This window comes from Mus caroli, unplaced genomic scaffold (assembly GCF_978045245.1).
Source record: "Mus caroli unplaced genomic scaffold, Mus_caroli_1 scaffold_15, whole genome shotgun sequence".
Classification (NCBI taxonomy): Eukaryota; Metazoa; Chordata; class Mammalia; order Rodentia; family Muridae; genus Mus; species Mus caroli.
Genome location: NW_028227270.1, coordinates 108,125,458 through 108,138,805, shown reverse-complemented (window position 1 = coordinate 108,138,805; position 13,348 = coordinate 108,125,458). Strand labels below are relative to the sequence as shown.

At 44.5% G+C, this 13,348-nt stretch overlaps 1 protein-coding gene across 1 annotated transcript in view; it reads right to left on the bottom strand.

Moving 5' to 3' along the window:
- Actn2 (actinin alpha 2) overlaps nucleotides 1-13,348 on the bottom strand; it is a 71,315-nt gene that overhangs the window by 39,425 nt on the left and 18,542 nt on the right. Inside the window, exons 2-4 of the mRNA XM_085831285.1 lie at nucleotides 2,847-2,961; nucleotides 1,735-1,854; nucleotides 1,037-1,123 (exon numbers count right to left, since the gene is read on the bottom strand). Coding sequence (XP_085687411.1) covers nucleotides 1,037-1,123; nucleotides 1,735-1,854; nucleotides 2,847-2,961 — 322 coding nt within the window. The remainder of the gene's footprint in view (nucleotides 1-1,036; nucleotides 1,124-1,734; nucleotides 1,855-2,846; nucleotides 2,962-13,348) is intronic.

Sequence of the window (13,348 nt, the reverse complement as noted above, 5' to 3'; positions counted from 1 at the left end):
CCCACTTATGTCATCTAAAACATCAAACCAAGAGATAATGACATTTAAACCCCAATTTGGGCTCAGAAACGACAGCCACTTTGAAGAACACACAGTCTGCATATGAAAACTCCTGCACAGGGTGCTTCTATTACCGTGCATTTCTTCATGCTAAGGAAAGTAACAGGATGCTTCCCGAAGGTTCCCAACTTATTGAAAAACAATAATTTGTCATAATTGTGTCCGTTTTTAGCCACTAAATTTAAATACCTAAACAGCTAAACCCACTTTGTAGAGTAGACACTATTTTGAAGACTGATTCACACTGTAGCTGGGCTAGGAAAACCTGCCTTTTTCTTTTTCTTCTTTTTTTTGGAAGGAATGTAAAGAATGCTTTGGGGTGAAACAGGGACTACACAGGCTTGGGTGGGCTGGCTACAAAGCCTGAGGGCTTTCCAAATTTGTGATCCTCCTGTCTTAGATTTCTGAATGCTAGGTTTATAGGTGTCAACCACCACACCCAACTTTTATTATTAATATTACTAAATATTACTAAAGTGTTCTAGCTGTAAGCCTAATGAACTTTGCCCGAGGGGATTGAAGGGATGACTCTGGTGACACGTGTTTAGCATATGCAAGGCCCTGTTTTAATCCCCAGTGAAGAGAGAAAGAGAAGGAAGAAGAAATAGGGAGGGAGGGAGGGAGGGGGGGAGAGAGGAGGGAAGGATAGAGAATACAAAGAAGAAAGAAAACCCTCTGCCTATTGCATTAGCACATTTGTGAACGCCCTAGTACAATATGCAGTAAAGAAACTTATGTTAAAAACACCGTCTGCTCCAGACATGTGTGCATCTCTTGCAAAGCGATTCCACCGCAAGAATAGAATAGCACTGCCACGGTCTTTTCCCATACAAATATAAAAATTTTGAAGACTCAATTTAGATGCCTCCCGTTTGATCGTGCAAGTGACTGCTCAGTGTCACAATATCCAATTCAAAATCTAATTTGTAAGCTCAGTTCCCAAATTAGACACGTGGACCACCCCCACGAACTTTACCTTCCACTGAGATGTCCTGAATGGCGAAGCGGAGGATGATGGTCCAGATCATACCCAGGGTCATCTTCACGTTGCCATCGACTATTTCTGTGGGCAAGAAAAACAAGCTGATGGGCAGATGACACAATCAGTACACAACTCACTGGCAAGGAGAAGACCCGTCTGTTTAAACAGGCATTGCTGAGCATCTGGCTGTGTGGCATTCATAAGCAAATGGCTCTGGTTTCTGTGAATTCTGAGTTAGTGATAAGTACCAGTCTAGCATATGATTGGTCAATGCAGACTACCTCCGAGTTCTGAGACTCCATCAGAGGGAAGGCATCATATTCTCTGCCCTGGCCCCTCTTGCAGTCTTCTCTAAATGGTAGTTGGGGGACTCAGCATGCACAGTGACATGCGCCCGGCCTTGGACTCCCTGTGTAGCCCAGACTGAACTCAAAAGGTTCTGGAATGACGGGTCTGTCTCAGCACCACACTGGGCCCTACCAATCAGTTCCTAGAGTCATTCAGACATGAATCTCTATTAACTCATCTGAGGAGGACAAGGTGTGACACTTGATGTTATTTATTTTTTTAACCAGTAAGTCTGGAACCTGGTGCCCATTCCTGATACATGTCTGTAGCTAGTACTTAGCAGGGGGCATGATACAGGCAGGCATGAAGCATGGTGGGAGGGAGAAGAGGCCACTCTCACCTACCTTCAGCTCCAATAGATACCAGCTTCACTCCCTTGCTGGCTATGTAATCCAGAGCCTTGTTGACATTCGCAATCTTGTGGAACCGCATTTTTCCCCGGTCAGGTTTGGGCAGCCTTTCCCCTGAAGGAAGAAAAGAGAATCATGTACAACACTGTCTTGGTTCTGAATCAAGGGGTTGAAGACTAGAGTCTAGGCTTTCCTTAAGAGGAGGCAATCTCTCTATTGCTTCTGACTTGTTTCTGGGTTTCCTGGAAGGGAACACACTCAAGGCCAATGTGACCATGAGAACAGGTAAGGCCACCACCACGCCCTTTGCAGACGTACCAGTGCTGGATCAGGCCATGAGCGAGCTTTCACACTGATAAAGAAGGAAGCCAGCTTGTGGCCCTGGAGCATTCAGAGCTGCTGGCTAGCTTTTAGAGACGCACACATCACAGAAGTGGTTGCCAGAGCTCTGCTTAGCTATCTGGTCGTGAAGCTCTCTGAATCTGAGCAGGCTTGTCATTCTCCTTTCCAGTCACATCTCCTCAAGGGCCACCCAGCCTGCCCAGTCTACACCAGCTGACAAGCCCAGGGTGAACTCTACACATGTTTCAGAGTCCTGTGAAACATGCAGCAGCCCAGACCAGAGGTCATTTATCTCTGGAATCCAAACTAAAGATTGACTAAAGATGAAGCAGGCAGTATGGCAGGTAGTGTACAAGTGTCCATTTTACTCTCATGTTTTGAGATGTGCAGTATACTATTTTGTTTTACTGTTTGTTTGGTTTGGTTTGGTTTTGGTTTTTGTGATTTTCTTTTAAAGACAGGATCTTACCATGTACCCTAGGCTGGCCCACAATTCTCTCTGTACCCTAGGCTAGCCTCAACTTATGGTGATCCTTGTGACTAAGACTGGAATTACCGAGAAGTACTGTCCCATCCAGCCCTAAACATTTTAAGTCCAGTCTATATAGAATCCATTTTTCTTTTAGAACAGGAACAAACAAAGACACAAGCAGGTAGACTGCTCTTTGAGAAGACTTCCTTGGCCTTGGCATTTGAGATGATGCCAGCATGCCCACCTGAGATGATGCCAGCATGCCCACCTGAGATGATGCCATCATGCCCACCTGAGATGACTTCTAGAAGTAGCATGAGCTTGAGGCCGTTCCTGAAATCCTCCTCAATGTTCTCGATCTGGGTGCCAGCTTTCCGCAGGTGTGAGTTGCACCAGGCAGTGAACGTCTGCAAGGAAAACCAGACTCGGTAAGCACAGGCCAGGCGCCTGGAAGGCCTCTTTTTCATGGACAGCACCTGGAACCTTCTAGAGGGTCTATGAGAGCCCACAGCTACCTGGGCCTGCTATGGGAAGCAGAAGTCGATGTAGAGACGAATTGGAGACACAGAGGTAAGCATGTGGCAAAATCTCTTTAGAGACAAAATTAATTTGTTTGCAACTACAACTTGAAGAGTTTAAAATTTTTCAACATTTATTTATTTCTGTGGGGGAGAGATGCACATGTGGAAACCAGAGAACAACCTATAGGAAGTCTTATAGGAGTCCTATAGGACAACCTATAAGAGTCCATTCTTTCCTTCCACTGTGTGGTCCCAGGAATAGAACCAAGGTTGTCAGGATCGGCAATGAGTGCTTTTATCCACCGAGCTGGTAAAGCTCTCGCACTTGTTGAGGAGTGTTTACCTTCAGTGAAAAGTGGCTCCCTGAAGGAAAGAGACTAAATAAGACACATGCTTTTATTCCTTGCATTCAGCAAAAGTAAGTGTGCTGGCCAAATAGATGCATAAGTAATGCTGAAGGAATGTTGGAGCAGCTTCCTGTGGAGAGTGGGTGACATTGTATAGCACAGAACAGAGGAGGGGAGGGACCCTAACTACTAATTATCAATGAGTACTTTATCTTGGAAGAACAATAATTTTAAGTTCTTGGCTAAATCAATTAAAACAAATTTGTAGCGTATCATTTAAATAATAAAAATAGTAATAACCTCCTCCGAGCTTATTCTAGGACTTGAATTAGATTCTGTGTTTACTAAAGATTTATTTTATTTTTAAGTGTGTGTGTGTGTGTGTGTGTGTGTGTGTGTGAGAGAGAGAGAGAGAGAGAGAGAGAGAGAGAGAGAGAGAGAATGTGAGTGTAGGTGCCCATGAAACCCGGAAGGCATCAGATCGGCTAGAGCTGAGTTACAGATGGTTATGAGCCACTCAGTGGGAGTGATGGACACTGAACTTGGGTCCCTTTGAAGAGTAAGCAGTACATGGTCTTAACCTTGAAGTTTTGTCTAAGGTGCCTATATTCTGGGTTTTAAACTTGATCACACATGACCCCACCCCGGAGTGCCTTTGGGCCCTGTCACGTTAATGAATTACTAATACAGTCTGCAGAGGAGACCAGACCGCCCTTTGGTGCTGCCCTAAGTTAGTCTGTTATTTTTCAAGCTTCTTTTAATTTGGCTTTCACTTGTGTGCTATTTCCTGCCAAAACCAGATTAGAAATGCTTTGGGCAGCTGCTGGCTAAGAATGCAAACTGTCCCCTGTCACAACAGCTGCTGGGCTTAAGAACAGAGTGCCTGGCACCATAAATGGGGAGGATAGGCAGGGAGCACACGAGGAGGTTCTTGTATTCACAATGAGACAAACCAGCCTCTCCGAAACAGACTGCTTCCAAACATGGTGCCCATAAAAACAATTTTCCAAGGTAATAAAGAGGAGTTTTGAAGTTAGCAGTCACTCCGCTCGAGAATTACTATAAAACGGATATAAATTCAATGACAAAACATGTAAGCATTTTCTCAGATTTAGAGACATCAAATTGTCCCCAGAGTCTAAATGAATAAATACTTCTCCTAAACATGCTTGAGCTTTAGGAGTCAACATGGAAGCCCCTGCAGACCTGGACCCCAACAAGGTGGCCTTCTCTAGTTCCAAGTAGCTACTGAAACTTAAGCTAATTAAGGGAAAGTAAACTCAAATGTAGCTTCTAAGTGACACCAGCATCTTTCAAGTGCTCGCTATGGAGTGGTCCAGACATGAGCATCCCAGCATTGTTATAGACAGTAACCTTGCTATGGAAGGTAAGATGACTACAAGAACATTACTTAAGAGTAATCCAGTTAATTATATGGACTTAGGCTCTGGAGGGTGTCGTTCATTTGGTGGAGTGCCTGGCATGCATTAGTTATGAGTTTGGTCTCTAGTACCAAATAAAAACAGGGTCTAACCCCAGCACTTGGGAGGTAGAAGCAGGAGAATAAGGATTTCAAGGTCATCTGTGGCTACATACAGAGTTCGAGGCCGGCTTGGGCAATAAGAGACTCTACCAAAAATAAATAAACAAAACAACAACAAAAATCAGGGGCAGCAATATGGCTCAGCAGGAAAGGAGTTTGCCATCAAGTCCAATGACTTAAAATTTCTGAGATTTCTGAGATCCACATGGTAGAAGAAAATCAATCCCTGCAAGATGCCCTTTGACCTCCATATATACACCATGGCTTGTGCATGTTCGTGCTCACACACACACACAAACACACACACACACACAAACACACACACCACTTCAAAAATTTAAGGAATTTTTAAGAAACAACACTACAAAACAACAAAACTACCTGACAAGGTGCTCTCATTTAACTGATAGCATCAAGATTAATTATATATGTGTGTGGTCTTATAGAATACCAAATCTTGAGAGAATAACATAACAATGTAGACATTTGTAGCGTTGTTTTTATTTAGGCTCTACTTGAAAAAGAACAAGCTATGGTACTTGGTGTCTTATCACTTAGTTCCGTTGACAGTCAGAGAGTCAGAAGCACTTCTGGAGATAGCCCCAGAGCTGCCCATGACATCAGCACAGGCTTCCACTCCCCTGTGGAATGCTGTGAGGACCACTCTGATAAGTCTTTTCTTGGGCATACCTATCAGTGGAGGTTTCCTATCTCATATATTACTCAGCTGTGTGAGTCCTGAGAATGAGCGTAATCTAAGGCGCCAATGTGTTCAGCAGGGCGCAGCCCCAAAGAGTAACACCCGCCTTTGATGAGTTTCCCAAAGCACCAACAAAAGGGGTTACAGGGGATCATGGAAAGGGGGCTCAGATGGCTCCAGGGTAATTGCAAAGAAAAGGCCACTGAACACTGCATACGGAAATGGAATTACAAGGCTTCTTACAATGTTTAACTGTCATTCTATTTGCAGTTTTCATTGTCACAGACTAGAAACACTGTTTCATCACAGAGACTTCTGGGGAAAGTGTTTGGATTCTTAGGATGCGCAAGACAGCAACAAAGCTCTGCGACCTTCGGAAGCTTTCCTTGTAGGCATCCTCGCTTAGCGATATACTAATACACAGCAATATATATATATATATATATATATATATATATATATATATATATATATATGGTTGAAAGGTCTGTAGGAATGGAACCTTGGGAAGCTCACATAGCCATGGAGGTAAGAACACCTTACTCCAGGAAGTACCTGGGGACTAGACTGCTTAGGCAGATGCCCAGTCTGAAAAGATGCTGAAGTTTCCCGTCCCACAGGTGCCTGGCCAATCCAAGATCTCCTCCATCTTCCCTCCAGCTCAAACCCTCTTCCACTTCGCTATTATTCCCTTTCCTCTGTATACCTAGTGGTAAATCCAAGCGTTTTAGATATCTCAAAAGGGGTACTTAGTTAGCTAAGCACGGCAGCATGTCAATGCAATCCCAGTCACTTGTGAGACTGAGGCAGGAGGATCATAAATACAAGGTCAGGCTGGGCTACATACCAAGGGCCAGAGTCAAAAAAGGGGTGTGAGGTAGGCATAAGAACATGTTGGAAGGAGGGTTTGGGGAGACAGTCCAGGGAATGAAAGCAGTAGCTAAGCCTGCCGATCCTGGGACCCATATGGCAGAAGGAGAAAACTGACTTCTAAAGGTTGTTCTCCAATTTACCCTTTCTCTCTCTCTCTCTCTCTCTCTCTCTCTCTCTCTCTCTCTCTCTCTTCCACGAACATGTGCACACACGTAATATTAAAACAAACAAACAAAAAAAGAATTCAGAGTCAGCCACAAAGAGAAACCCCAAACCATCTATTCCCCAGAAATGAAAGACAATCTACTCTAGTCTTTACCGGCTCCAAAGAAACTAAGGTTGAAGTTCCTGAGATACAAGAGAGAAGGTAGAGTGCAGACACTGCCTCTGTGGGTGTGAAGGTCAATCACCTTGACTGGGCTTGGAATCACCTAGGAGACGCACTGTTGGGCGCCTGTGAGGGCCAGGGAGGAAGAAGATGCTCACTGACCGTGAGGGGCAGTATCCCCTGATGGGTTAGAGCCCCAAACTGAATAAAAACAAAAGGGGCAAAGAGGAAAATGAGAAGGCAAGCCGAAACCCAATATCCCTCTATGCTTCCTGAATGAGCATGTGACTGGCCACCTCCTGCTCCTGCATCTGGGTGTCTGTCATGTGCTTTGTCACAGCAAAGAGATGCTAGGTGTGGCCCTTGGGCAACTGGAGTAAATGCAGAATCCCTTTCTACAACACAAAGAAACACACACACACACACACCAGGTGCATTGTGAGCAGAAACTGGCTTCTCTTTCCAACGATGGTCATCCCTGAGCTTAGATGGGAGCTCTCCAAGCCCAGGGAGCCGCAGAGTTGGGCCAAGGTTCTGGCCCTGTTCTGGTAACCTGTCAGTCACTGGCTTTCATCTGGCAGGACTGCAGAACACTCAGATCACAGTGGTCCTTACTTCTGCCATATAGTCCTGAACTTGACCCAGAGGAAAATGCTCCTCAAACCCTGAGACATGGCAGCTGATGGTCAGCTGAGAGGTTTTCCAGGAGCACGTGTGAGAGAGGACGGTTCATTTAAAAGCAGCAAAGGCCCATCCATCTTTCACAAGGGACTTGAACCCACTGCCTTTCCCACAGTGAAACTGTAACACAGAACAATGTGGTGACTTAGTGGGGAGCACAACTTAGCTCTGAACCGAGGAGAGAAACATGTGTCATTCAGCTGCTGTTTGGTCCTTGGCTTCATGTTTTAGTTTATTTTACCTATTAATGCTGCATTCGTTCATACAAATGTTTCTTAACAATTTCTTTTCATGAGGAATCTTTAAGCAAAAGTAGTCGCATCTGTGATTTAATTTTTTAAAATTTTATTTTGTGCATATAAATGTTTTTGCCTGCAGTTATATCTATGTACCATGTAGTTATATCTGTGTGCCTTGTGCCCACAGAGGTCAGAAAAGGGTGTGAGATCCCCTAGAACTAGAGTGAAAGACAGTTGTGAGCTGATACGTGGTTGTTAAGATTTGAACTCAGGTCCTTTTGAAGAACAGCCAGTGTTCTTAACCACTGAGTCATCTCTCAATGGTTTTCTTTTGTTTTCTTGTGTGTGTGTGTGTGTTGTCTAATTATTTTTATCATTTCTCCTTGGCCACATGTGTGTGCATCTCAAGAGACCGGAGTCCTGATGAGAACCCAAAAACCTAATCATGGACCTAGCAAGAGTCTGTAACATTCAATGCCCAACCTCACCCCACTTTGCTATGGTCCTTGAGACTGAACATAGAACTTCATACATGATAGGCAGGAGCTCTACCACTGAGCTACCTCAATAAAAATAGGGTCTACAGGTCTAAGTTATCCAAACTCAAAGACTCACTCTGTAGCAAGTCTTAAACATATGATTCTCCTGCCTCAGACTTCTAAGCAGTGGGATTATAGGTCTGTGCCACCAGGCCTAGCTCAGTCACTCTGAAAAAAGTACAAAGTCTACCCCAGATTTTTCATTCAACCATTACCACTTCCTCCCTGTTCTATACACACACACACACACACACACATGTGACATCACACTAATACATTTATTTTCTATTCTGTGTGCAGCTTTTAAAAACAATAACTAGAAATATACTACATATATACTTATGCACTACATATATACATTATACTATATATAATACACATTTCAGACATGTCCTCTAAAATGGAAAGAAACACCTTAAGAGTTTTCTGAATGCAATGGGCTTCACTTTACAGAATGAAGGTCAAGGGAAGGGAGGGCTTTTGAATCCACCAGTGAAAAGGCAGCATGGTGCAGAGGGGCGTGGTCAGGAACCCTGAAAGCATGCCACGACCTGAGGTTATTTGTCCTTATCTGTCCTGGAGGAAGGGGGGGGGGGGGCGCCAAGAAGCACACGCTGTGTCTTCAAAGTGTGCCCTGACACTTGCCCTGGCCTGAAACCTTCAGGTGGGATGGCCAAATTTTCCCAAAAAGGAGCAGGGAGGATGGGCAGGGAGTCGAATCCAGCCTGAAGTCATGGTTCAGGACGCACATTCTATTTCTGACTGTGACACTGTGCAATGATTTGTCCTTCACATCCTGACGCTGCCAGCTATAATATAGCCAAGGCCATAATCAGCATTATGAAACAGTTCAAACAGTCTCTAAACAACAAAAAAAGTATTTAAAACATATATATATTAAAAACACAATTTTGTTATGCTGATTTTTAAATGTTCCATTTACCTTTCTATCTATAAAAACTGCTTTAATAGTGTCTTCTTTTCTACTTCATAAATTCCTAATCTACCAAGATGACTTCTGATCAGCTTCCAGGTTCCTGATCAATATTGCAGAAAGAAAGGTTCTAGAGAGCTGCCCGTGTGTTCAGCATCTTTGCAGGTAGAGGTGGGAGGGCAGAGTTCTCTTAAACGGGTATGTCTGTTTAGCACTGCCACTGATAAGGACACTCTGCCCTTTCAGAGAGTAGGTGGCCTAGGCCTGTGAGGATGGAAACCCTGTCAGTCAGTCACTGGCTGCTGCAAGGAGAAGGGCCCGCCTCATGATGAAGCTCCCTGACCCAGTGACAGAAAGCCTTGACAGTGCATACACTACAGAGAGTGACACTGTGGTCCGTATGAATGCTACAATGCTAACCCCAGCCAGTGAGGACCTGGAAAGCCACGACAGAAGCCAATAGTATAGCTGCTAAAGAGATGGCTGACACTGACCCTGGCCTCTAGACACATGCATGCACAGAAGTGTAGCAACACACACACACACACACACACACACACACACACACACACACACACACACACACACACATACACGAGAAGCTAATGTGGCCTTAAATTTAAATATCCAGCTGGGTGTAGTGGCATTAATTCCAGCATTTGGAAGGCAGAGGTGAGGATCTTTTCAAGTTCAAGGCCAGTTTGCTCTAATAGCTGCCAAATAGTTCCAGGGCTGCCAAATCTACAGAGAGCGTCTCTCTCTCAAAAAAAAAAAAAAAAAAAAATTAAATATCCAGACACTCCACCATCTTGGAAAATATCAAGGAAAGTGTTTCACTGGCTTCTATTTTATTCAAGAAGTCTCTGGTTCTAGAATGCACTCTCAATAGAGACAAAGCATTAATCATGAGACTCAATAATCATACAACTGAGAAAAAAAGACCATGACTTCAAAGTTGTACACTTTTCTATTGTTCCTAGAATCTTAAAATGTCACCAAAGCAGGATGCAGCTTAGTAGGAGGGCGCTTGCTTAGTTTAGTTTAGTTTAGTTTAGTTTAGTTTAGTATGCACAGGGTCCTGGGTTTCATCCCTGGGGTGAAAAGAGGTAAATGAAAGCAAAGGATGTATAACATCAGGGACATTAACCCTAAGGCTCAGCAAGCCAATTATCATCAACCACGAAGATGCCCTGAAGTCCATTGAGACCCTTGATGCTCTCGTAATTTACACAGCCAGGCATCCAGCTATATAGCAGGCAGCCATTTCATTCTCTGCCCACAAATCTCTGCTTATCTCCCAAGATCCTGTTAGACACTGTGGCGTGGGGAAGCACAGGTCAGCCACCCCTGACTGCCGAGTGAATTTCTCACTATAGCCTACGCTACAGTGAGACCCTGTCTTATAAAAGAAAGAGGATGAAAGGAAGTCAGGGAGAGAAAGAGGGGGAAGGGAAGGAAGGATAGGAGGATGGATGGAGAGAATGAATGAATGTTTGAATGTATGAATGTATGAATGAATGAATGAATGAATGAATGAATATGAATCAAGCCACATTAGACTCTTGCTCAGGTAGGGAAAGTTGTCTCAGAGAAGCGACCCCTAGCTGTGATTTAAGATTGCCTGAACCCAGGAGATATTCACTTCTGATATCAGGCCCCCTAAGTCTTCAGGATAGAAATACCAACAAATGTCTCAAGGGCTTCTAGAAGCCTGCCATCTTCATTCAAAAGCACTCAGAAGATGCTGGTGAAACCAACAGTGCAGAAAAGCAGGGCTCACTGATCTCAGTTGGGGCAGTCACTGGAGGATGGTGGCAGGCCACAACCATTTCTTGTTCGGGGTTTGTTTGTGACAGGTCCCTAGGTACTCCAAACCTAATCCTTGACCCTCTTGCTTCCTCCACCTCTCGAGTGGGTGTTGGGATTCAAGTAAATCCACGTCTGAAGTTCTGGAGCTCCAGGCCCCCTGCATGCAAGGCAAGCACTCTAGCCACCTGAGATATACCCCTAGCCCATGGCTCTTCTTTGAGACGAGTTTCTCTCTGTACTCCATGCTCACCTCAAATTTGCAGTCCTCTTGTCCCAGTTTGCCAATGCTTGGCTCACAGGCATGAGCTACCACCATGCCTGAAAATTTGTTCCTGAATATGATCTTACTCGGCAAACTTTCAAGGTGTAATCAAATTGTTTTTTGTTTGGTTGGTTTGTCTGGATTAAAAAATGGTAAGAACGTGTATCTGTACAAGTTCTACATTTAAAAAAATTATGCCAAGCTTAAATGCAGAATTACAGGCATTAAGAAAGAATATGTAAGCTGAAAGAGAGGAGAGAAGGAAGAGAGAGGGGGAAAGGGAGAGAGCAAAAATAGCAGGCATCTCCACTGAATGGGGTCTGTAAAAATAGAATCCACTCATGGGTGATCAAGTGGGTAGGCTAGCCATGGCTCCCCAAGCACTTAGAAAGACAGTCTTATCCAGACCTGGCCTTAATCAGAAATTCTGAACTGAGAACTTGAGGCTTCAACTGCCAGATTCACGAGCCTGCCTTCTGTCTAGTCCACAGGCTGCTCAAAAATTCAGAAATGCAAGTGCTAAGAAGTGTAGCAGGAGCTGCTGCTGCTGGGTTTTTCATCAAAGCCAAATCTAGCCTGGAGGAATGAGGACTTGAGCAATGACCTCTCTGATATGTAGAAATCTTCTTCAAAACAACCAGAAAAGGGGGGTAGGGAGAAGGTTCAACAGTTACAGCAGACATGACAGCAGTAAGAACTTGCCTGTCTAAGCTGGCCATGGTGAATCACACCTGTAATCAAAGAACTTAAGAGGCTGAGGCAGGGGACTGCCACTAGTTCAAGGCCAGTGAACATCTTTAACATGGATTTCCCCCCCCTTATATGGTTTTATTTAAGAACAGTCTTGCTGGGCGTGGTGGCGCACACCTTTAATCCCTGCACTCGGAAGGCAGAGGCAGGTGGATTTCTGAGTTTGAAGCCAGCCTGGTCTACAGAGTGAGTTCCAGGACATCTATGACTATACAGAGAAACCCTTTCTCACCCCACCACCCAAAAAGAACAGTCTTGATTAATAGAGTCCTTCTTGTAAAGATGTGCAGACAGAAGCTAAACGCTCACTACTCCAGTCTAAAGTACAATCCTTTTTAAAGATCTATTTTATTATTTGTGTGCATGTGTCTGTGTGAGGATGTGTATACATGTGGAGCTAGAATGGCTGGTGGTGTGAGCCAACCAACATGGATGCTGGAAACTGAACTTGGAACTTGGTCCTCTGCAAGAGCAAGCGCTCTTTACCCCTTGAGCCCTAATTTTAAAGATATGAGATGGGTATATGTCCGGCTAATGTGTGTGGAGGGGTGTCTGTCAGAAGAGAATGTTGGGTGTCCCGCTCCATCTCTCTTTTCCTTGTTCCTTTCAGACAGGGTCTTTCACTAAACTTGGAGCTAGGCTGACAGCCAGCAAGGCCCAGCAACCCTCCCATCTCCACCCCTACACATTGCTGCGGTTACAGGTGTGCAGTCACACTCAGCTTTCACATGGATGCCGGGGATTTGAACTTGGGTCCTCATGCTTGCACATCAAGGGCTCTTAGCCAATGATCCACTTCCCCCAACTTAAACTTGATTGATTTTGATGAAGGTAAACAGCAATTAATACAGGGACAAGGCATCTACTGTTGATCTCACATCAAGGTACACCTCTTCTGTCCCACAAAGCCAATAACTGTCCTCAGTTATGGTTCTCTACATCCTTTTCCCATGTCAAACTTCCCCTTAAAAGACAACATGGCCAGGGATGGTGGTGCATGCCTGACATCCTGAAATAAAGGACAGAGACTGGATAATCGGGAGTTCAAGGCCCAGTCTGGACTACCCAGTGATTTCCAGGCTAGCCTGGGCTATACATGTTTTCTAGCCTATACAAATGAGGCCAGTCTCAAAAAGCCAGGAGTAAGTGCAAGCTGGTCTGCGTCTCCATGTTCCCTCTGATGCTGAGCTCCATACGCAGTGCTGGATTTAGGCTGATTTACTTAGCACTTCTCACTGCCTCATAAAGACCGTGCATTACTGTGAGGC